The 25,940-nt window shown below is 39.8% G+C and overlaps 1 protein-coding gene across 5 annotated transcripts in view; it reads right to left on the minus strand.

Moving 5' to 3' along the window:
• GAPVD1 (GTPase activating protein and VPS9 domains 1) overlaps positions 1–25,940 on the minus strand; it is a 72,789-nt gene that overhangs the window by 14,688 nt on the left and 32,161 nt on the right. For 3 of the 5 annotated variants that reach the window (XM_043916853.1, XM_043916851.1, XM_043916852.1), the window contains 11 exons: positions 19,893–20,018; positions 16,342–16,515; positions 14,323–14,463; positions 13,060–13,194; positions 12,464–12,583; positions 8,536–8,613; positions 8,034–8,407; positions 6,299–6,386; positions 5,222–5,302; positions 1,783–1,905; positions 534–663 (listed from right to left, as the gene is read on the minus strand). In XM_043916853.1, coding sequence (XP_043772788.1) covers positions 534–663; positions 1,783–1,905; positions 5,222–5,302; positions 6,299–6,386; positions 8,034–8,407; positions 8,536–8,613; positions 12,464–12,583; positions 13,060–13,194; positions 14,323–14,463; positions 16,342–16,515; positions 19,893–20,018 — 1,570 coding nt within the window. The remainder of the gene's footprint in view (positions 1–533; positions 664–1,782; positions 1,906–5,221; positions 5,303–6,298; positions 6,387–8,033; positions 8,408–8,535; positions 8,614–12,463; positions 12,584–13,059; positions 13,195–14,322; positions 14,464–16,341; positions 16,516–19,892; positions 20,019–25,940) is intronic. The other 2 variants (XM_043916855.1, XM_043916854.1) reach the window with 1 other exon arrangement.

Raw genomic sequence — 25,940 nt, forward strand, 5'->3', positions numbered from 1 at the left:
GATAGAAAGACAGAGACAGAAACGGAGAGATGGACAGATGATTAGTGCTTTAAAACTGATAATCCGGGGACTTCCCTGGAGGCTCAGTAGTAAAGTATCTGCCTGCCAATGCAGGATTCAGGAGTTCAATCCCTGATCCAGGAAGATCCCACATGCCTTGAAGCAACTAAGCCCGTGCACAACTATTCAGGCTCCTAAAGTCATTTTCTCAAACCATGTTAGAAATTGAGGGAACGAGGAAGATGACAAACTGGGAGGGCTCCAGTAGGCTTACTGTGGAAGTGGGTTACTCAACAACATGTGGTCCCTGTGAGCCCATGAGGTTCGCTTGGTTTTTCATTCTCTGAATTAAAGCCTTTGATACATGACATCCACAGGGCGAGCAAAGTCTTCTCAGCGCACAGCCTTCATTCATTCTTACCTCTCTGCTTTACATATTTATTAAGGGACTCAAAGAAACACCTGACTTGAAGTGACTGCAATGGTGATGAAAAATTCAAACCCAAAGGTTCTAAATCATATAAAAGAAATACCTGTAAGAGAAGGCTGAATCCTGAGGGTGGGCCGCTTGGCTCGCGGAATCCGGGAGATCGTCAGCGGAGATGTTCTGCAGGGTTTCGTCACGAGGGGAGTCGTGTGCACTTTCACCGTCGCCCATGACTTCTAAACAAATCCCACCCCCCGCAGAAAGGATAAGCAAGTTAATCCGGAATATTCTGGCACTGGTAGGTATTCAGAGCAACTCAACAATAAATTAAGCTGTGCCTCCCAAAAAGAGTTCTTTGAGAGAGAAAGGGAAAAAAAAAAAAAGGAAACTTCAAACACGTAAATAAACTGAGAGCAATGATAATATATCAAGAGAACAGGTGAGAATAGTTTTACTTCTTACCCAACTGTAATCCAAAACAATGAAAACCTTTATTAACTTAATAAAGATAATACTCTGTAATCACAATCACTGAATCACAGAACTAAAAGGGGCCTCAGAAATTATTTCACGTATAACACCCTCGTTTTAAGGATGTGGAATTCCTGCCCAGTCAGGAAGCAGCTGGCTGTGACCCCCTCGGCCAGGCCACACTGAGATCCCTCATCCTCACTCCAAGGGACCCCCCCCCAATCCTCCCCGCCTGAGAATGAGCCGGGGACAAACTCACAAATGCAGCCAGCACAGACCTATGGTGCCCCATAGTTGTTTTTATGTTTCTAATTTATCAATTTAGATAATACACGCATGTATGCAATCAAAACAAATGAAAAGTTCCTTAGTATAATAAAGATAATGTGCCTATGTGGAAAAAAAAATCTCTATTCTTAGATCATTTCAGATGCTTCGGGAAAAAAATACATATAGAAAATGTGGCAAAACCTTAACAACTGATAAGTCTAGGCAGATGGAATATAACAGACCTTCACTGTACTATTCCAACTTTTTTGTTATTTTAAAACTTAAAAGTGTAGGAGGTTTTCTCAGGCTCCTGTGAGTCCCCCTTGAACCAACTCATGTTCAGTTTGTCAGAGACTCTTCCAGAAACACTGTAATATTAATCTTGGGGACTATACCATGGTTTTTTGACAACTATTTACGGGAGCTACTAACAGGCTACTTGGAAGAATGGATACATGTGTATGTATGGCTGAGATGCTCTGCTGCGCCTTGTCAACTGACTGCACTCCATCATAAAAGAAAAGGTTAAAAAAGAAAGAGGCTACTTTCAGTTCAGACCACTTTCATGGCAGTGATATAAAAGTTCCTATTCCATTCTTTATCAGGATGGTCACCTGCACTTTCGTAGTTTGCCAGCGCTCCCTCACTGGGGCTGGTGCGTTTGATGGCATTCCTGTATTTGTCCAGAATATCCTCAGCGACCTGAGCCTGTGCACTGAGTCTCGGGCTGGGATCATCTGCAGGAGGGAAAGGAGAGGAGGAGAATTAGCGCCCCTTGGTTTGCACCCACTCTGATGTTAGTACGACACCAGTAGCATAATCCCAAAGGCGGATTAGGAGGTAAGACGTAAAAAGAGCACATATCTCAGTGTTATAAGAGGCACCATGCAGCTGCCTACTCATCCTAAGTCTGAGAGCCTTGCCAAGGCACGAAATCGGGATGATTAGCTCCACTTTCTCATCATCGTCAGATTTCTGCATGACATTGTCAAACAGTTCAGTGCAGACTGAATGGATGATGGGATTCTACAGTGTTTACACTCAAATCACTGTTATCAGCAAGGCATGCTAACAGAACTTCCAACAAAGCATTTTTATATGCAGGCTTCATTTATTCAGACATCTCTATGCTGAAGGAGGAAAAAAACGTATTCAGACTTAAAACTTAACCCTTTTAAATACTTTTTAAATGCCTTCCTCCACTTTTCCTTCATGAATTTCTCTCTCTACACCGTATTTAAAACCTTCAGATAATTCGTATTCTATCTCACTGGATCTCACCATGACAGTTACAGATGCTGGACTAGAGAGCACTTTCGTGCATGCAGTGGTGTCAGAGGCGCTCCCAGACAATCTAGACATGCTGGGAGAGTGGTTGAATTGTACCTGCGGTACACAGAGAAAAGGTTTACCACCATCACAGGTGCATCCCTGGTTACTGATAGGCCCACTATTCTGTCAGCAAAATAAGCACATCGGTATGTTTTCCTGGAGTCAGATGGCAGAGTCACTAATTAACAGTTAACAAAGCAAAGAAGTGCTACAGATCTATGGGACAAAACATAGTTCCACGATGAAATGTAAATTCCTGAGGCAGACCTAGGCCAAGCAGGTAATATCACACTCTGGTAGAATCCCATTTTTTTAAAAGTCTTAAAACATATATAAAAAAAAATCACTAGAATTTATATATTCCTATGTGTTAACGGCAGCTAATATGACTAGCAGCTAACATTTATTGAGCACTTACCACGTGCCAGGAACTGTGCTAAACAATAACCCTACCACCCTATTTTTAAGAAAAGGAAATTAAAGTAGAAAGAGGTTAAGTGGTATGCTCATAGGCTCTTCTTCTCTTTCCACAAAAAACAATATTTAGTGTTTGTGTTTCTGTAAAATTGTGGTAAACTGTAGGGAGAAACAGCTGCCAAAATAATTTAATTTCTGCTATAATAATTTGAATGCATGGTAAGAGAGTCCTAATAAAACATGATCTTCAAAATGCAAACTCACAAAACCTTTATTGTTACAAAATCTTCTTTCTGCTGTTGGTTTTGAGTGCTGTTGAAGGCTCTGAAAAAAGGCTAAACATAGTGAAAGCAATAATGTTGCTTATAACCTTTATTTCTATAATGCCATTTAAAAAAATTTACCTGAGGACAATAAACAACAAGAAAAAATAACTAAAGCATATAAAAAATGTTATATGTACAAGGGGATGAGTATTCCAACTTATCTTAAATAGTTTTTCATAGTAAAAAAAAATAATTGCATATGATTAAACATCCAAAAGCAAGAGAATGGTTTACATTGCCATAAAATCATGATAGATGATCTAAGAGCCAATAATGATTAAAAAACCACCTATGTCTAGGAGAAACTGGGAGAGGGTTTATGAAATAACATGTAAAGGATACAACTCTGTTTTAATCATGAAAGTCATATCTAGATATGGAAAGATTCAGAGAGAATATGAAAAAAAGAAAAGGTGGTGAGATGATGGACAGACTGTTAAGAAATTCATAACATTTAAAAAAATTGATTTAATGATACTTCTCACTGAGTCATTAATTAAGAGTGGGTAGAAATTTCTGCACCAGTAGGGCAGCTAAACTGCTTGAATCAAACACAAACAAAATGAAATATTTTATGGGAAAAACTTAAGTCAACTTAGCTTCTCCTTTAGGCACTAAGAACTAAGAAAAATGTATTACCTAAAGACACGAGTAAAAAATAATTTAAAACTTCTCCAAAGTTACTAATTCAAACATTTTGAAAACCTGAAATTTCTTCATTGAGTATTCCATTCTGTAAATGGTGGCGGTATTCTAAAACGAGGAGCATGGTAAGAAAACATGAAAATCTTGCCAAAAGGATGCCTTTCCAATTCTTCTCAATCAGACTAAGTGCCAAGATTCATGTGTGATTTGACTTAACACCTACAACCCTTAGCACAGTGCCTGGCATGAGTCAGATGTTCAACAAGTATTTGTTGGTTGAATGAGGCCTGACTGCTCTCAGCAGGAAACCTGGCCTGAAAGCACAGCTACTGCTGTTAAAAACCCTTTATTCCAGGGAAGTCATTTCATTAAATAAACAGGAAGGTACGCTGGGACATGGAACTGCCTACATGTATTTCAGAGCTAGACATGACGGTGCTATGCAGTGAAATGGGATTCTACCTGTACTATGCTGAGCTCTTTGAGGAGGATGTTCTTTTGACACTTATCCCGTTTGTAAATAAAAACCTTCATTTTACCTGAGTAGGATAACAAATAATTTAAAATCAACATAAGAAAAAGAGAGATGACAAATTAATTTCCCTCCAGATGCTCTGCAGTCACTGGGGACAGCACACAGCTATCAAACTCAAGGCTGGGTTGTCAACAATACCTCTCATACTTTTTCCTTTTAGTGTTCATTCATAACATGCCAAAAAGAAGCTGCAAAAACACAAATGCTACATGAGGTAAGAACCCAACCCCTACTTTTATTTTCCTTGGGTCAGATAGCAATGTTAAAATGATTCAAGCTGTAAAAAAATTGGTCAAGTTTACAAATCTACTGATACTGTTTGAACATGTCTCAGGGAAAAAAGGAAATGATTAGGTAAAACAGAATTTCAGTGACCCTGAATAATCAAGAACTATAGATGGAAGTAAACTGAGACTTCTACGATCAACATTAAAGAAAACTACTGTCAATGATCCAAAGATACAGCATGCACAGCGCTAAAACCGTCACCACACTTTCCTCAAAGGCATGGGAGGTCATCATCCCACTAAGATGTCGGGTGCCAGCGCAGGCCCAGAGGCTCAGGGACCTCATCATAAACAGAGGTTATGACAATGAGGGTGATGATGGTGGTGGCGGTCTGCAGGAAGAGCACCCTGTGGCCGCCAACGGGAAACCACAGAGCTACGAACATACTCCCCACTGGACACACACAGACACACTCGTCTAAAAAGGCAACGTTTATGGCACCCAAGAGAAAGTGTTATGAAATATGTGCTCTGGGAATGAAGGAGCCAGGAAGTCCATGGGTCTACAAACCTGTGAGTGTTGAGAATCTGTCAGGCCCCAGATCATCTTTGTCTTTTTCTTGTTTTTCTTTCTTTCTAAATGGTATAGGAGCTGGAAATTAAATAAAGTCAGTAGTGTGACATATAACATACTGCACTACTCGGCAGACAGCAGTCATTCTGGAGTTAACTGGTGTGCCAACATTTCTAAGTGGAAGGAAGGTGAAAAGTTTAAAAGCTAAGAAATCCCGAGTGTCCACTGATTATCATTCTTAACATAGCATTGAAGGTTCTTAAAGAAGTTTTCAGAATCTGCTTTGAGGTCATCTGCCACAGGAAGAAGGATTTAACAGGAATCTATTGGGACTGAATCAAAACCACTGCCTCTTAACCTTTGCTCAAAAAAACACAACACATTCAAAGCTCTGAGCCTCATTCTCTCCTCCTCTAGTGGGCTTGAGTCTGGCGTGAAAGCAGTGCTCCTCAGCTCCTTGAGCACCACAGTGCCAAGAAGAGGCCTTCAGAAGAAGCCCTTCCCTTTAGTCCTGGATAATCTCTCCTTCCTGGAAGAGATGCTTTTGCCAACTCAGATTTCAATACCTATTGGAATAATGCCAGGCTATTCACACAAAAAAAGCGAACAATGCTACACAACTGCCTTCCAGAATAAACACTAATATTCAGGGTATTATCATTCTCAATGATTATAAACATAAGAAGCTTAAGTTTATTCCAAGAATGTAAAGAATGAATTTTCAATGTTTGTTTATTAAGAGCATCCCTTTTTCCTGCAGTAATTATTAGCAATACATATGTCAAAAGTCCTACACGTTTAACTTCAATGGAATATAATATTTAAACAACTGTGACCTGCCTGACTTTCATTTATGAAACCACTGCCACTTCCTGCAAAGAACAGGAACTATCACTTCTAAAGCTGTACCTTAGCATTCACCTGAGTAAAAGCATTTTCTGTAACCTCAAAACAGCACGAAACTTAGGCCCCGCAAGAATCTCCCGGAGTTGTTGAAATTTTAGCTCTCTGAAAGAGATTCGGGGGCTTTGCTTTTTGTTGCTATTATTGCATTCTGATATCTTATAAAATTACCTTTGGGCATGGCAGAAACAAAACGTTTTCTCCACCAAGGTCTGTTCCTGTCTGATTTCTCATCATCGCTATCTTTGCGTTCTTCAGTCTGTAGAAAAAGTTTGATGTTTTATTTGTAGTTGGACAGCAGGATAAATTACTATGAAAAGGATTTTAGTTAGTCTGTGAAATACAAAAACCACTCATTTGTCTTCAGAGCAAAAATGTTCTTATTGTGGTACAGGCAGCTTCTGGAACACAGACGTATACCTTTCAAGCACTAGACTGGTTGATTACTTGAGGGTAGGCATTATCTCACTACTGTTGGTAAGCCAAAAGGGTAATAGAGTCCAGCATAGAGTAGGCACTCAATAAACACTCATAAGGGATGACTAAATGCAATGCAGATAAAATCTAGAGATTTGGAGAGACGGTAGCAGTAGTATTAATAATAAAACTAAGTATGTGTGTGCCAAACACTGAATAAAGAACATGTATTACCTCATTTAAACTTCACAGTAGACTGTGGGTGCTAAGTGGCTTCAGTCATGTCTGACTCTTTGCAACCCCATGGACTATAGCCTGCAAGGCTCCTCTGTCTATGGGATTCTCCAAGCAAGAATCCTGGAGTGGGTTGCCATACCCTCCTCCAGGGTATCTTCCCGACCCAGGGATCGAACTTGGGTCTCCTGCATTGCAGGCAGATTCTTCACCATCTGAGCTACCAGGGCAGCAAAAGGGCTTAACGATAATATTTATAGTCTTAGGGGATAAATATTATTACTAAGTCCTCTTTATAGATGAGAAATAAGAGGCTAAAAAAGGTTATCTCCCCACCTTCCCCAAAGTTATACAGACTGGATGTGGCACAGTGGCTCAAAGCTAGATGTGACCAATTGCAAAGCTGATGCTTTGATCATCAATTTGAGTTATCGTTAAGACTACATGTCAAAAGGCAGGGACTATATAATTCCTTTACTAATCTATGATATGACCTTAGACAAATCATTTTATTTTTGTTTTTTCATCTACAAAATTGGAACTAAAAATACCTTCTCTGAGGGCCTCCATGTGAAAGGGATATCAGAACCTAAGAAGGGAAATGAGGGCACCCAGGGAGGGTTCAGTGGTGTGGGTGGGATATTCATTACACACAGGGAGACTCCTCAATTAAGTACCTACATGAAGAATCACAAAAGCAGGCTTTTCACTGCTGGAGAAGGGAATTGCAAACACAGAATGAGAGACATGAATTCTGCTGTTTTTGAACTGGAAATGCTTCTCTACATATAAAGATAGAGAAATATGCCCTGGAGCATCAGGTTGGCACCTGAGTCTCACAAGGCTGGGGGAGGGAGGCTCTGTGTGTCTCATTCCAACTTAATATAACTCTGTGAGTGTTGAAAAATTAAAAATAATAACTTATTGGATAAGAAAAAAAAGCAGTTCCTCTATCCATCTCTGAAGAAAACTGTGAGGTTTAAATGAGATACAAAATCGCTTAGAGAAAAGTTAAAAGTATCATAAAAATGCAAGATACATTACTACACAACCAAAGTAGAGGGTTTTTTTTAATGGGTTAAGGTGCTGGACATATCAGACTGACAAACTGCCTTTAGACATGACCACTGCCCTCCTTCACCCTAGATTTATATATTCCACATTAATTTCAGGTATCAAGAGAACTAGGCAGCTGGAACACTAACTATAGCTGACCATAACGAGCAAGTTCTTCTGCACGGCCTGTGTCCCGTACCTCTCCTCTTGAGGAGTCCTTACTCGGGGATGAAGATGAAGAGTGAGGCGCAGCCACCAAAGAAGTAGCACCAATGGCTGCGGCTGGAGGGAGTTCTCGCTCTTCATTCCCTGGGCGTCGGTTCCAGCTGGGGTCGCTCATCGGGCGCCGGACAGAAGACACGACGTCAGAGCTCCTGCTGCGAACTAATCTCTCAGGGTAAGAGTGCCTTTGCTTAAACGCCTCCATCTCAGCTGGAGTCAGGATGTGGGAACCGAAGGTAGGCAACCTGGCCTCGTTTCCTCCCACAGCTCCTTCCAGGATCGGGGGGTCTGGGGGTGGGTGCGACGGCCTGGCATAGTGAACCTTCGGCCTTACCACAGCAGAAGCTCCCCCTGCAACACAGGAAAAAACGTTCTCAGCTGAGACACAACTGATCCTAAAAGGCATGAACAAAGGGGTTGTAGTTTTGCTCTTCTGGCCGTGATAAACAGGGGTCAGAAAGTCCACCTGACTACTTTACCTTCGTGCGAAGACAGTGGATCAAACATGGCAAGCAGAGACTCTGACTGAGATGGAGGAGAGGTCAGCTGGTGGGCACCTGAAAGAGATGGGCAGACAGTGTGACCAAGTCAGAAGTCATGACTCAGAGGCAGTTTCCACACAGCGAAAATGGCTCTCTCTTCCACAGTCTTCCTTTTTGACCAATTAGAACTTGAGGGCATACCAGAAAAAACAGAATCTAATAAACAGTATATTCTGATTACATCATATTCATTTTAGGTTTTTATCTACATACGTGGATTTTAATTACGTTTAAGTGGTCCAGTATCCACATGCCTATTACTTTTAATGGCCAGATTATATTATGGTTACTGCGAAGAGCGGAGCCAGAAGATGAAAATCATCAAAACTTTCAGAATGCTCTAAGTTTCCTGACCCCACTTTGCCCTCACCTATAAAAAGAGACAATACTACCTACAGAAGGAGCATAAATTAAAAGCTGTAAAACCTGAAATTCACTATTGTTCTCAGCAAAAGAGAACTCAAAACAAAAGTGAGTCAAGCTATGTTATACCACAAAACAAACTTGAACAAGTACGTTATTTTAAAGCTACAGAGTAAAAGATGATTCCTCTGAGCAAGAGTGCTCAGTCATGTCTGACTCTTCGCGACCCCATGGACTGTAGCCCACCAGGCTCCTCTGACCCCGGCGAGAATACTGGAGCAGGTTGCCATTTCCTAGTCTAGAGGATCTCACCAACCCAGGGATCGAACCCATGTCTCTTGCATATCCTGCATTGGCAGGCAGATTCTTTACGCCTGTGCCACCCGGGAAGCCCCCTCTAAGCATATGTCTAAACAATCAAAATGAGAGAATATTAAAACAGATAAGTATGCAGAGACTAAAACTCACAAATATATAAAAGAAACTGTTGCTCTAAACTTTCTGAGTCTGAGTTCTTTTTTGATAATGAATGATAGTATGATTTTTCCACTTGATTTTCCTTTTGTTCTGTCTTATAATTACTTTCCTTTTTAAAAACTGCAGAAATAGTTTATCACTAGGAAAGATAGCTTAGAATGATCAGTTCTCAAGATTTTGGTCTTAGGTCATGTAAAACATGCTTAATTTATTTAAATTACTTTTTTTATATTTTGGCTGCACCACAGAGCATGTGGGATCAGTTCTCCAACCAGGTTCCATCCATGTACCTGACAGACGAAGTGTGGTGTCTTAACCACTGGGCTGCCAGGAAAGTCCCTTAAAATTTTTTGACCCTAAAACCTTACTTATATATAAGGTTATATATATCTAATATAACTAATATAAGATATATTATAAGATATATAATAAGATATATCTTACATATTTAATATAAGGTAGGTTATATCTAACGATAGTTAACCATACTAGCAATTAAAACCGAAAAGAATATATAGATAAAAATTTTAAACTTTTAATAAGTTTTATATTAAAATGTTATATATATTAATTTAATTGAATACACTCATTAAATGGTAACAAAAATAACCCTTTTAGGTGAAAAGTAACTATATTTTCCAAAATAAAAAGCCAGAAGAGTGACACTTTTACATTTTTGCAAATTCCTTCAATGTATGACTTCACAGAACACAGCTAACTTCTCATACCTGCTTCTGCTTTCCACCTGCTGCACTGTGCTGTTGTGGCTGAAGTATATAAAGAAAAGCTGATCTCACAAAGATATGCAAGTAGAAAGGAGATAATATTTTAACAGCCTTTTCAGGAAACTATGGATATTACTCTTCAATACTATACCAAAACTTGGCAGTAGTATCTATTTTTTAAAGGTTAGCTACAATTTGGAAGCTGAAACCAGACCAACGAACTTTTTTGTACTGTTACATTAAAATTCAAATGGTCTGTCTTGCACTTTGAAGGAATCTTTTACCCAAGAGTGATTTTGTAACATCATGTGTTGATCATCTAGAAAATATTGGTTCAACTAGATAAATGCAGATCTTCCAAATGTTGACACCATTCATCATATAACATCCAGAAAAAATGACGCTCTCAGTATCACCACCAATCTCACCAGAAAAGTTTTTAAATGGCAGTAATCTGTCATGCTCATGGAGGTAGACACAGAGCTTTCCAAAATTCTGATTTCTATCTGAAAGCCTGAATTTTATCACCAGCAACAAACTCTACCCTGTCAGTTGTTTTCCTTGAAATAACAGGCTCATTTTGTTAATTTTCAAGAAATGTCTGCCAAATACCCAAGTACCAATAACTACAGCTTATCATTCTTTCAAGTAAAAATGATGTTTCATGAAAAAACAAACAAGGGAAAAAAGAAAAAAAACAGCCACTTCAGTTCATAACTCAATCATAGAAGCTTTTCCTTAGACCCATCATATTTCAGAATGCAGCAGAAATACATTAGGGATACTTCCTATGTCTTCAGAATATTAGACAGATGTGTACTCAAGGGTTGAGATACAGAATTAAATAATTTTTACTGCTTTATCAAACACATTCACAAGTAAAACTTTTATTGTTTGTAACTCTGAGAAAAGAATACAGTGACTGGGAGCCTGGCCTGGTGCTGCTGTCCTGCTTTGTGCTGAAAGCCTTGGCAAATTTACCCATCTCTGCTTGTGCACTATCAGTGCAACATCAGTATGGCACAAAGGACAATAGCCTTTTATTATATGAAACAGTTATGGCCTCATACCTCCCCAGCCCCTTGAGAGGTCTTAAGGGCCCTCAGTGGGCCATGGACACTACACTTTGAAAACTGTTGGTTTAGAACAGTGGTTCTCAACTGGGGCTTACTGTGCCACCGAAGTGATCATTTGGCAATGATTTCTGGTTGTTCCCTGATAGCTCAGTTGGTAAAGAAGCTGCCTGCAATGCAGGAGACCCCGGTTCAATTCTTGGGTTAGGAAGATCTGCCGGAGAAGGGATAGGCTACCCACTCCAGTATTCTTGGGCTTCCTTTGTGAATCAGCTGGTAAAGAATCCGCTTGAAATGAGGGAGACCTGGGTTTGATTTCTGGGTTGGGAAGATCCCCTGGAGAAGGGAAAGGCTACCCACTCCAGTATTCTAGCCTGGAGAACTCCATGGACTGTATAGTCCATAGGGTCACAGAGAGTCAGACACGACTGAGCGACTTTCACTTTTGGTTGTCATGACTGCACAAGAAGGAGATGGTATGCTTCCAACAGAGATCAGAGATGCTGCTAAACATCCTACAGTGCATAGGACAGGCCGCCACAACAAAGAATTACCTGACCCAAAATGTTCATCGTGTTGAGGATAAGAAACCTTGGTTTAGAATAAACAAAAACGTAAAAATAAAAGTACTTCAAAACCCAGTACCCAAATTCTGTAAAGTAATTATCCTTCGATTAAAAAATAAATTTTAAAAACCATTACACAGTATATAAAATCACTACTTACTAGCACTCTGGTACTTCTTCCCAGTACTTTCTTTAGGATAGGTTCTTTTACATTTTATTATCTTATATATAAAATGCTCTAAGATAAAATTTCCAAGTGATATTATGTTCTAGGTATTTCTCCAAATTATTTCGTATTCTTTAAAGCATTTAAAAAACAGCTGTGCAAGTTCTAATAAGTGGTTACATCAAAACTCACTTAGCCATTCTATTTTTCAGTTCTTAGGTTGTTTTAAGTTTTCTGCCAATATAAATATTATGAAGAATATCTTGGTGCATAAGACTTTCTCCATACATCAATTGTCTCCTTATGACTGATTCCTACAGTGGATTAACTGAATGAAATTTAGTATGTGAACCTTATTTTAAGGCCTTATACACATAATGCCCCAAAGATGTATAACAATTGATATCACTGTCAGCAATGTGTTAAGGTTGACAGTTTCAGTCACGGATGTGATCATTTCTATTAATAAAAGTCATTCTCATTTCCCCTTCTTACCATGGGTGACTTCATCCATGTCTGGACTAGTGACAGAATCTTTACCCCCAAAATCAGAGCTGCACTCAGATCTCAGATCTTCAATCTTATTGGGAATATCCTCAGAGGTTGCACTTATGCCTTCAGAAAAAAATATATATATATGGTAAAAAAATAAACAGCAAGAACAACAAAATAACCACACAAAAAGTATATGAAGTTTGGAGAAATGTATATAGTCTCACATTTTTTTGTGTCCCATTCCTTACAAGGGAACTGTTTGGTATTATGTCCTTTCTTGTACTATTGCTTAAATATATTTACCTTGATTTGTACAACATAATCAGAATTACCACACAACAGCTAAATACAGCAGCAGAGGCTACCAAGAACAGATAGTTATAGAGGGAACACACACAGACCGTCTATCAGCTACTCTGACAGGCTCTATAAAGGCACATGTTAACTTCTCATAGATGTCAGGTCCCGTAGAAATAACTGTTTCCTGGGACTTACTCAGATCTTAGACAAAATATATATCTTTGCTATTGACTTTATAGAGGGGGACGTGGGAACACACCTTCAAGTCCTTATTCCTTAAAACAAGACAGACATACCCGACACAACACTGAGGCCTGGTGTGCTGGGGCGGGAACTGACCTCCCTGACGTCCGTGTCATCAGACGTGCTGCCCAGTCCCGAGCAGCTCTCCAGTTCCTGTAGCCGCTCTTCCTGCTTTAGATCTGGGGCCTCTAAGCAGAAGAAGTGAGGCACCACGTTACTGATTCTGCTAGCACATCAGCTTCCGCTTTTGTGACCCAGATGAAGAAAGCTACTGGGGCATGAATGGACTCAGTGCAAACAGACTTCCAAGTCTGGACCAGTTAGCAAAGCCAGTTAGATCAAATGTTAAAGTCAAGGTTGTGGTTTTTATCCCGATACAGGCCAGTTCACTGTGCACAGATGAAAACTCTGCTTCCAGATCACTAATCTCAGAGTATTCTTTCTTTTGGTTAAAAGTAAACTAAACAAAAGAATATAGGTGAGCTTGTCATTAAATCAACCACTTTCTAAAAAATAACTCCTATGGATGCTCAGCAGTGAGCTAATCCTACTGTCTCCTTATGGACAGGTTAGCATGTCTGAATGTGGTATAAGGTTAAAAAACACACACCAAAATCACTTCATATTTTTGAGCCAAGCAGATGAAACAGAATGTAATTCAGATACACAGGTGCTTATATTTGCATCCTGGTAGTTGATATTTAGTTGAAGACAAGCACTTAAATTCATAAGCAGAAAAAAGCAGACACGCAATACACAAGAGAACGTACAAAATACACCTGGCAGGCTACAGTCCACGGGGCGCAACAGTCGGACGTTACTGAGCGGCTAAACCACCACATTTATAACCCTGCACAAAGTAATTCTTGGGATTCCAGAGTCTCAATGTCAATGCATTTCAAAACTGCATGTGGTATCTTTGGGTTAAATTCTCCAAATCTACACATGCTTATTACCAGGTATCCAACCACTCAAGGTTCAAGCTGTGCTGCTATTCTTCTCTTGCAGTAAGTTAGTGGGAGACATTGAACTCAATGTCCCACATAGAATCCTGATAAGTTACTAACAATTGCTTTCAAGATAACTGAACCGAGTCAGCACCGGCTATCTTAGCCTCTGCCATCCAACGCTACATTTTTTCTTGATGGACAGAAAACATCCTGAACTAATTTTCCATTTGAAGTTCTGAGCAAAGTTATTGCCTCATACTTGTCAAACGTATATCTGACAAAAGGTATACTTAATATAGAAATTAGGATGCCTTACATTTAAAACTTCTGTGCAAATAAAAAAGCAAACAATGACAGCATACTAACCTGAGTCACTTGGCAATACCTCTACACTCCAAGCTTCGCTGGTTGTCTCTGATATGGTAGAACCAGTGCAGGGGTCAAGAAGCACTGACCCTGAGCCTGGTAGGCACAGTAAACTGCCTAACACGTTCTCTGCTGCTGCACCTGTATAACCAACGGGGAGCAAAGGGTTAATAGAGATCCTCAGGGAAAGCGCAGAGATAATGGGAAAAGGGCAAACACAAAGTTAACAAAATGTCTCTACTCACAAGAAAAAAGCCAGGGTAAGAGTAATTTCAATCAATAAAACCACTAAAAACACAAATTTCCCACTTGGGTCACAATAACACAAGTTCCTTTTCATCCGTTTCCTACTGTTCACCTTGGTCTCCATTGAGAAAACACAGCTCATTAGGTCAAGTCATTTCAACTAGCTTTCACTCTTGTTTTTCAGCAAATTTTGTGTGTCCTCAGCACTTCTCTAACAATTATAGTCCTTCAGGGATTAAAAACACTCGGAGACACTTAACCACAGAAAGTTATACTGGCCAAATGTTTTTTTCTGGCACATTAGCCACATATTCAGAGAAATAAAGTATATTTGCAGGGAAATACACATCTCCTTTGTAGCATTCATTCAATGCAAATATAGCTTATTGCCCAAATACAGCTCACCTACAGGAGAAATATCACTTTGACATATGGAACAAAATAATCCAAAACCAACTGAGAAATCTATTTATACTTCTTAAAAATACAAACAGAAAGGTTAAACATTGTTGTACACCTGTGTTAAAAATAGTCAGGTTCGGAACGCTCCACTACTTCTGATTAAACCTAATAAAATCCTATTTCAGGAGATGAAGAACTTTTGGAAAAAGGTCACTGGCAAAAGTTGCCTTTTAAAGATACGTCACAGTTACCAAGGGGAAAAGATGGGGGGCGGGGGTGGATAGATTAAGAGTCTGAGGTTGGCATATGCACACTTCCATATATGGAATATATGGTCATTAGGGACCTAGCGTACAGCACAGGGAACTATGCTCGATGTTCTGTAATAATCTACATGGGAAAAGAATCTAGAAAAGAGTAGACAGATGTGTATGTGTAACTGAATCACAACTAACACAACACTGTAAATCAACTATACCCTGATACAAAATTTAAAATTTTTTAAATAAAAGAAAGATATGTCATGAAATAATTACAAATACAAAAAAAAAAAATAATTACAAATAAAATAATGTCTGGAACATGCCTAAACATAATCACATAATCAGGAGAGGGGATGAAAAGGTGGGAGAAGAAATGAAACAAAACTGGCCAGGTGTGTATGTGTAATTGTTGCATCTGGGTGATGGGTAATGGTGCTCAGTATACTGTTCTCTCCTGTATTTGTTTGAAATGGTCCATGATTTAAAAAGAAAATAAAAATAAAAATTAAAAAAAGAAAAAAAAGATGGTGATTACAAGACTGTGTGACTCTTTCAGAAGGGACAGAACACTATCCTTAAAAGGGTAACTTTAACATATGGAAACTGTATCTTGATAAACCTGATACTAGGAAAACAGAAGCAGAGAAAACTGTTCCTTGCTTTGGAGCTGAATTAAACCTTCCAGAAGCAAATTCAGTTTTAGAGAATGTCAATATCATATTACTCTGAAAGGCTTTATGGCTATAACCTGTAAGAATTTTCATTTTAAGGCAAAATGTTTAGTTTCAAAAGAAGAATATGCTAATCATAGACTAATATGTTAATCATAGGCTCTGCAAACAAGAATTGACAAAGAGATAATTCAAAAGCTTGGTTCTTTTTTGTATGGGGAGGAACCCTTAAATGCAGAACAGAGAAAATACTACTTATTTTCAATAAAGAGAAAAAAAAATACACAAATGCCTTGTCACATACAATTATCTCAGTTTCCCAGTTACTGTTAACACACACACCATGTTTGTTAGAGCACGCAAGCTCCCTCCCATGAAGGGTGGGTGGATACGAATAACTGAACAGCAATCTTCCAGAGACATTCAGCAGCAGTTACCTGCTATTTCTTGCAAGCGATCTTCATCAATGTTAGGGTCAAAATCACTCCCCAATACATCTGTACTCCACGTCTCACTCACTGTTTCTGATATATCCCTGTCATCCGTGAGTCCCATCATGTCACGGATTTCAAACTTCCGGAGCTTATCATCGAGATTATCCTGCGTAGTAGCTAGCAAAAGCAAAATTAAGCACTTTAAAAATCATAGCATGGAAATGGTAGAGCCCCCATTAAATATATTTGAGCAGGGTACTTCATAACATTATAAAACAGCCTATTAATAGCTGGAGGGGACCTATTCTTCTCAGTGGAGGAAGCGCCCCAGAGTTCTTGATACAGGTGACTTGCTATAGCTCCCCTACAATCTTTTCTCTTGCAGATCAACTCTACTTACTAACTCTATTAGATTCTGGAAGCATTTACTGAGCATCTAATACATACAAGGCTCTACGCTGGAGACTGAGGGAAGGCACCAACATGATGAAAGGCCTGTCCCTGTGTTCAGAGGTTCTACAGTCTGGTGGAGAGATGCGAGCTCTAACACAAGGTAGGGCGACATCCAGCTATAACTAAGCTTCGGAGGAGGAGCAATGAGAGCCCAGAGGAGCAATAAATTTCCATTGGGCGGATGAGGGTTGAGGTCACAGCACAAGAAAGTTCTCTCGAGTCAGAACAGAAGTCTCTTCCCCCTGGTGGATGGTGGGGGTGGTTTTTTTTTTGGGGGGGGGGCTATGTCATTTAATTCAGTTTGCAGCATCTCACTTAACCAACCAGGGGCTGAAACTGAGCAAGTGCAGTGAAAGCCCGGAATCCTAACCACTAGGTCACTGAGGAATTCCCCGAGAAGGCCATGTTGAGTGAACTCAGTTCTGTCTTCTGGAATGACACCAAAGTATAATCCTTTCCCCTCAGGACAGTCTTTAAAATATTCACCAATAACTACCTTGTCCTCTCCGATTTTTCTCTTTTCAAGGCCAGCATTTCTCCATTTCTTTGACTGGGTTTCACAAAAAGAATGAATCAACATAGAAGCCTTTCCTCCTCCTCCAAGCACTAAAATGCTATCTAGCCTTCAAAGCAAAGGACAAGGTCAATGCCACCTTCTCCATTGAATTCCCTAATAACTACAGGGGAGCTGTATCTTACTCGCCTAAAAACAAGTACATACTAAAAAAATTACTTTTGAAATCCCTTAGATTCACTCATAATGTATGGTATATGTGGTTTCCTATATGCCTGTTTGTGGCTATCTGACAAAGCCGGTTTTCCCTCAGTTTTGGAACATATTGTGTAACTTTGATGTAGAGATGACAAAGACTCTTTCTTTGAGGAAACTTCAGTCAGGCCCTTCTGAACCCTCCTCTGCCTTAGGCTTCAACTTTGTCCCCCACCCCGCCCCCCGCCACACACACACACAAAATCATAGCATGGCTACCATTTTTAAAATCAACTTTAAAGAACTTTATGTCTTTAAACTCCAAGGTATATATTTGAACACTAACATTCAGCACACAGTACCAAAACACGGAATTATTCCTTCATGGATGTACTCCTTCCCTCTCTGAACCAAGCTCAACATATGTGCTCCCCCTTCTGGTCAGTTAACTGGGGCAGCTGATGTTGTCAACTGTCTCCCTGTCCTCTACAGTGTGACACTGTTCAAGAATTGGGATGTATGCCCCCTTCTTTGAATTTGGACAGGCCTGGTAACTTGCTTTGTCCGAAAGGATAAAGAGGAAGTGTGCCAGTTGCGAGGTTAGGCCTCAAGAGATCTTACAAACATCTGCTCTCTCTCATCCTTGCTTCTGCCCCGAGGACAAGCTGAAACCAGCTTTTTAGGGGAGGAGGAACCACATGGAACAAAGCAAAGGTCATCCTAGACTAGCCAGCTCCCCACTGACCAACAGATGTCCAGCTAAAATTAGCAGAGCTCCCTACTTGACTACCGGTGATCCAAGATGTATGAGGGCCCAGATTCTATCCCTGGTCAAGGAACTGCATCCCACAAGCTGTAACTAAGAGTTCACAAGCTACAACTAAGGGTCCTTCGTGCTGCAACCAAGACCTGGCACAGCCAAATCAATAAATATTTTTAAAAGAATACCAGAATCCCCTAAAAGGTTTGTTAAAGAAGTGATATTCTTTCAACTTCCATCTTAAGCTAATATTATTTTAGGTTTCTGCTTTTTGCAGAAAATTTAATCCTAAATAACATAGTGACTCAATGTATGACAAAAACCACTACAATATTGTAAAGTAATTAGCCTCCAACTAATAAAAATAAATGAAAAAATAATAATAATTCAAGCTTTCCAAAAAAAAAAAAAACATAGTGACAAACTGACTGAGTAAAATTCAGCCTTACTTTTATTCAACCAACCTGACTGGAAACCCTCTTTTCTTTTCTAAAAAGAGATTAAACCAGGATCTCTAGAAATGAGACATGGGAAATGCCTTTTTTTTCTTTTTTCCTAACTCCCCAGGTGATTTTTACACCCACTTAAGTCATTGCCTTAAATCCAGCTGAAGGCAATAAACATTCCCATAAAATCCACCAGTGATTTTTAAATGAAAAAATCCAAAGAACTTTTTCTAAAAGGACAACAGGGATCCATCTGCTTTTCATCCTAACTTCACGTCGTCACCCTACTTGACAGTTCCTGAGAAAGTACTATGATTTCCCAGCTCCTTGACTTGCTTATACTATTAATATTACTTTACCTAGAGTATCTCTAGTTTCAGCTAATGCCAATGCCAGCCAGGCTTTAAGGCTACTATTTTTTCCCTATAAGCTTTTCCCTACACTTTGAACCACATGTATTTCTTACCCAGAACTGCCAATGCACTTTTATGATAATTTTAATCATTTGTGTACCATTTTCACCCTATTCTAAGTTCCTTGAGCCCTCAGAATTTATCTTAGTACCCCTTAAAATTGTAATACTACAGAACTGAAATACCAAATATTATACAACTCAAGCAATGCATCTTAATTCTTCTATGTAATTTAAGCCTAAAATAATCCACTTAGCAACTAAACTTTTTTTTTTTTTGGCTGCACCTTGCAGCTTACAGGATCTGAGTTCCCTGACCAGGGACTGAAGCAGGCCATGACACTGAAAGTGCCAAGTCCTAAGTGCTGGGCTGCCAGGGAATTCCCAACTAAACACATCTTTAAGAACTGTAGGAACTATGAACAAATGCCAGTTTAATGGTCAGTATGCAATCAACTGAGCACACCCCAAGCGCAGGGACACAGAATGCTCATTCTGTGACCAGGTGGATTCTTCGCGCAGGGACACAGAATGCTCATTCTGTGACCAGGTGGATTCTTCGCGCAGGGACACAGAATGCTCATTCTGTGACCAGGTGGATTCTTCGCGCAGGGACACAGAATGCTCATTCTGTGACCAGGTGGATTCTTCCCGCAGGGACACAGAATGCTCATTCCGTGACCAGGTGGATTCTTCGCGCAGGGACACAGAATGCTCGTTCTGTGACCAGGTGAACTCTTCGCTGCTGAGCAGCTGAACTCGACCTCACTGTACCTTGCTCGTGCTCCAACAACTGCAGAGCTTCAACTCCATTGCTCCCAGAAGGCCCTGCTCCAAGCTCTGACACAGACTCCCCCTCCAGGTCCAGTGAGGACACCGAATTAGAACGATTTGAAGGACCTAGAGAGACATTTGTACTGTGAGTGAACTTTACAAGACAGTCATGAGCCGCCATGTAATGTTTCATGCCTCGATAAGAGAATAAAAGACTGATTAAAGTGCTTTTAATGCTGTTACGCCATAAAAATAAACACACCCTTTAGCCAGAAATGCTTTTAGAAATTTATCCAAGGAACTAATCAAAACTCCATCTAAGGCTGCTTGTTGCAAGACTTCTTATAATGTCTAAAAAGTGGAAACAATCTACTTGTGTAATCATAGAAAAAAGTTTAAATATATTATGAGAAATGCCCATTTGAAGTTAAAGAAAGCAGCCAATAGAAACCATGTTATTTAAGAATAGTCAATTACAAAGGGAAATGTTACTGTTACATGGTTAAACCAAAAAAGTTGCAAAACAGCATAAGCCTAATTTTGCTATAAATAAACCAAAATGTTAACTGTTATTAATAGAATGGTAAGGTCACAGATGGTTCAATTTTTTCCCTTCATTTTCTAGAATGAATGTACATTACTTACATTTTTAAAAGTGAGGGGGAAAAAAGGAAAAGTTATTACTGTTTATGTTTATCCTAAAATGTTAATCAGAGGGGAGGAGCCAAGATGGCGGAGGAATAGGAAGGGGAGATCACTTTCTCCCCTACAAATTCATCGAAAAAACAATTCAACGCAGAGCAAACTTCACAAAACAACTTCTGATCTAGCTGAGGACATCAGGAGCTCAGAAAAGCAGCCCATTGTCTTCAAAAGGAGGTAGGACAAAATATAAAAGATAAAAAGAGAGACAAAAGAACTAGGGACGGAGACCCATCCCAGAAAGGGAGTCTTAATAAAAGTTTCCAAACACCAGGAAACCCTCTCACTGGCGGGTCTGGGGGAAGTTTTCGAATCTCGGAGGGCAACCTAACTGGGAGGAAAAATAAATAAAACCCACAGATTACATGCCTAAAAGCAACTCCCAGCAAAAAGTACCCCAGACGCCCGCATCTGCCACCAGCAAGTGGGGGCGGAACAGAGAGGAGCGGGCGGCACTGCTGAGGGTAAGGACTGGGCCTGAGGGCAATTGGAGGGAGCTTTTGTGAGATACCAACTTAAACTGTGGGACAGCAAAAGAGAAAATTAACCGGCCCAAACACACTGCCGGCCGTTTACAGAACAAAGGGTCTGAGCAAGTCCAGAGGAGCTAGCCGGCTGCGAACCGGCCCAGCCCCACCAGAGGCAGGAGGCAGGAGGGAGGGGAAAGGGGCAAACTCGGCCCCAAAGATGGCATCCCCTACCACACCGCAAACAGGCCTCCAGTTTCTAACCAAAGACTTCCTGAGATTCTGGATGGTCGACATCCGCCGGGAGGGTCGCGGCTAAACACAGGGCGACCCGACCGGCGCGGGCAGAAACTGAGGCTGGGGCCGGAGGGGAGAAGGTGTACCGCACCGGGGAGAGTGCGCCGGTCAAGCTCCTGGCTGCCTGAGCTGCTCAGGCCGGGGAAGGCACAAAACGAAGGCGCAACCGAGTCCGCGCTTTTGTGGAATACCTGAAAACTGGAACTGCACGCAACGCAGGGCCCGCTCCATATAGAGCAGCCGGGAGCCTGAGCAGCGTAGACGTGGAAAACAGCGCCCCTCCCTCCCCGCAGCGCAACGGAACTAGCGAACCTGAACAAGAGACCACCTCCGCCCGCCTGTGTCAGGGTGGAAATTAGGCACTGAAGAGACTGGCAAACTGAAGCCAAATAAACAAAGGGAACCACTTCAGAAGGGACCAGTGCAACAGATTAAAATCCCTGTAGGTAACACCGACTCCACCGGAAGGGGCCTACAGATATCGAGAACTGTAAGCTGGAACGAGGAGCTATCTGAAACTGAACCGAACCCACACTCTGACCACAACAGCTCCAGATAAATTCCTAGATATATTTTTACCTTTTTTTTTTTAATTAAAAAAAATTTTTTTTCTTTTCTATTTTTTCTCTTTTATTTTCTTTTAAAATTCCCTATTACTCCCCCATTACTCCTTAACTTTCATTTTCATGTATTTTTATGATTTTTTTAATTAGGAAAAATTTTTTTTCTTATTTTCTTTTTCTCTTATTTTCTTTTAAAGTCCTCTATTACTCCTCTACTACTCCTTAATTTTCATTTTCATTTCACTATAACCTTGCAAAAAAAAAAGAGAAGCCCTATTTTTAAATCGAACTTCATATATATCTCTAAAATTTTTTGTTTTTGTTTTTAATATTGTATCTTTAAGAGCCTAACCTCTACTCTAGATTTTTAATCTTTGTTTTTCAGTATGTGATATAAATTTTGGACATTTAAGAATCCAATGTTCAGTTCCCATTTTTACTCAGCAGGGTGTTGATTACTCTCTCCCACTTTTGACTCTCCGTTTTCTACCTCAGAACACCTCTATTTCCTCCTTTCCCTTTCTCTTCCCAATCCAATTCTGTGAATCTTTGTGGGTGTCTGGGCTACGGAGAACACTTTGAGAACAGACAACTGCGTAGATCTGTCTCTCTCCTCTTGAGTCCCCCTTTTTCTCCTCCTGCTCATCTCTATCTCCCTCCTCCCTCTCCTCTTTTTCATGTAACTCTGTGAACCTCTCTGGGTGTCCCTCACAGCAGAGAATCTTTTCACCATTAACCTAGAAGTTTTATTATCAGTGCTGTATAGTTGGAGAAGTCTTGAGACTACTGGAAGAATAAAACTGAAATCCAGAGGCAGGAGACTTAAGCCCAAAACCTGAAACACCAGAAAACTCCTGACTACACGGAACATTAATAAGAGACCATCCAAAAGCCTCCATACCTACACTGAAACCAACCACCACCCAAGACCCAGTAAGTTTCAGAGCAAGACATACCACGCAAATTCTCCAGCAATGCAGGAACATAGCCCTGAGCGTCAACTTACAGGCTGCCCAAAGTCACACCTAACACATAGACCCATCTCAAAACTCATTCCTGGACACTCCATTGCACTCCAGAGAGAAGAAATCCAGTTCCACACACCAGAACACCGACGCAAGCTTCCCTAACCAGGAAACCTTGACAAGCCAATCGTCCAACCCCACTCACTGGGTGAAGCCTCCACAATAAAAAGGAACCACAGACCTCCAGAATACAGAAAGCCCACTCCAGACACAGCAATCTAAACAAGATGAAAAGGCAGAGAAATACCCAACAGGTAAAGGAACATGAAAAATGCCCACCAAGTCAAACAAAAGAGGAGGAGATAGGGAATCTACCTGAAAAAGAATTTAGAATAATGATAATAAAAATGACCCAAAATCTTGAAAACAAGATGGAGTTACAGATAAATAGCCTGGAGACAAAGATTGAGAAGATGCAAGAAATGTTTAATAAAGACCTAGAAGAAATAAAAAAGAGTCAATTAAAAATGAATAATGCAATAAATGAGATCAAAAACACTCTGGAGGGAACCAAGAGTAGAATAACGGAGACAGAAGATAGGATAAGTGAGGTAGAAGATAAAATGGTGGAAATAAATGAAGCAGAGAGGAAAAAAGAAAAAAGAATCAAAAGAAATGAGGACAACCTCAGGGACCTCTGGGACAATGTGAAACACCCCAACATTCGAATCATAGGAGTCCCAGAAGAAGACAAAAAGAAAGGCCATGAGAAAATACTCAAGGAGATAACAGCTGAAAACTTCCCTAAAATGGGGAAGGAAATAGCCACCCAAGTCCAAGAAACCCAGAGTCCCAAACAGGATAAACCCAAGGCGAAACACCCCAAGACACATATTAATCAAATTAACAAAGATCAAACACAAAGAACAAATATTAAAAGCAGTAAGGGAGAAACAACAAATAACACACAAAGGGATTCCCATAAGGATAACAGCTGATCTATCAATAGAAACCCTCCATGCCAGGAGGGAATGGCAGGACATACTTAAAGTAATGAAAGAGAATAACCTACAACCTAGATTACTGTACCCAGCAAGGATCTCATTCAGATATGAAGGAGAATTCAAAAGCTTTACAGACAAGCAAAAGCTGAGAGAATTCAGCACCACCAAACCAGCTCTTCAACAAATGCTAAAGGATTTTCTCTAGACAGGAAATACAGAAAGGTTGTATAAACGTGAACCCAAAACAACAAAGTAAATGGCAACGGGACCACACCTATCAATAATTATTTTAAATGTAAATGGGTTGAATGCCCCAACCAAAAGACAAAGACTGGCTGAATGGATATAAAAACAAGACCCTATAAATGCTGTCTACAAGAGACCCACCTCAAAACAAGGGACACATACAGACTAAAAGTGAAGGGCTGGAAAAAAATATTTCACACAAACGGAGACCAAAAGAAAGCAGGAGTCGCAATACTCATATCAGATAAAATAGACTTTCAAATAAAGGCTGTGAAAAGAGACAAAGAAGGACACTACATAATGATCAAAGGATCAATCCAAAAAGAAGATATAACAATTATAAATATATATGCACCCAACATAGGAGCACCGCAATATGTACGGCAAACACTAACGAGTTTGAAAGAGGAAATTAATAGTAACACAATAATAGTGGGAGACTTTAATACCCCACTCACAACTATGGATAGATCAACTAAACAGAAAATTAACAAGGAAACACAACCTTTAAATGACACAATGGACCAGCTAGACCTAATTGATATCTATAGGGCATTTCACCCAAAACAATCAACTTCACCTTTTTCTCAAGTGCACACGGAACCTTCTCCAGAATAGATCACATCCTGGGCCATAAATCTAGTCTTAGTAAATTCAAAAAAATTGAAATCATTCCAGTCATCTTTTCTGACCACAGTGCAATAAGATTAGATCTCAATTACCAGGAAAAAATTGTTAAAAATTCAAACATATGGAGGCTAAATAACACGCTTCTGAATAACCAACAAATCATAGAAGAAATCAAAAAAGAAATCAAAATATGCATAGAAATGAATGAAATTGAAAACACAACAACCCAAAACCTATGGGACACTGTAAAAGCAGTACTAAGGGGAAGGTTCATAGCATTACAGGCTTACCTCAAGAAACAAGAAAAAAGTCAAATAAATAACCTAACTCTACACCTAAAGCAATTAGAGAAGGAAGAAATGAAGAACACCAGGGTTAGTAGAAGGAAAGAAATCTTAAAAATTAGGGCAGAAATAAATGCAAAAGAAACTAAAGAGACCATAGCAAAAATCAACAAAGCTAAAAGCTGTTTTTTGAAAAAATAAACAAAACTGACAAACCATTAGCAAGACTCATTAAGAAACAAAGAGAGAACCAAATTAACAAAATTAGAAATGAAAATGGAGAGATCACAACAGACAACACTGAAATACAAAGGATCATAAGAGACTACTACCAGCAGTTCTATGCCAATAAAATGGACAACTTGGATGAAATGGACAAATTCTTAGAAAAGTATAACTTTCCAAAACTGAACCAGGAAGAAATAGAAGATCTTAACAGACCCATCACAGGCAAGGAAATCGAAACTGTAATCAAAAATCTTCCAGCAAACAAAAGCCCAGGACCAGATGGCTTCACAGCTGAATTCTACCAAAAATTTAGAGAAGAGCTAACACCTGTCTTACTCAAACTCTTCCAGAAAATTGCAGAAGAAGGTAAACTTCCAAACTCTTTCTATGAGGCCACCATCACCCTAATTCCAAAACCAGACAAAGATGTCACAAAAAAAGAAAACTACAGGCCAATATCACTGATGAACATAGATGCAAAAATCCTTAACAAAATTCTAGCAAACAGAATCCAACAACATATTAAAAAAAATCATACACCATGACCAAGTGGGCTTTATCCCAGGAATGCAATGATTCTTTAATATCTGCATATCAATCAATGTAATACACCATATTAACAAATTGAAAGATAAAAACCATATGATTATCTCAATAGATGC

Source organism: Cervus elaphus, chromosome 11 (assembly GCF_910594005.1).
Source record: "Cervus elaphus chromosome 11, mCerEla1.1, whole genome shotgun sequence".
NCBI lineage: Eukaryota > Metazoa > Chordata > Mammalia > Artiodactyla > Cervidae > Cervus > Cervus elaphus.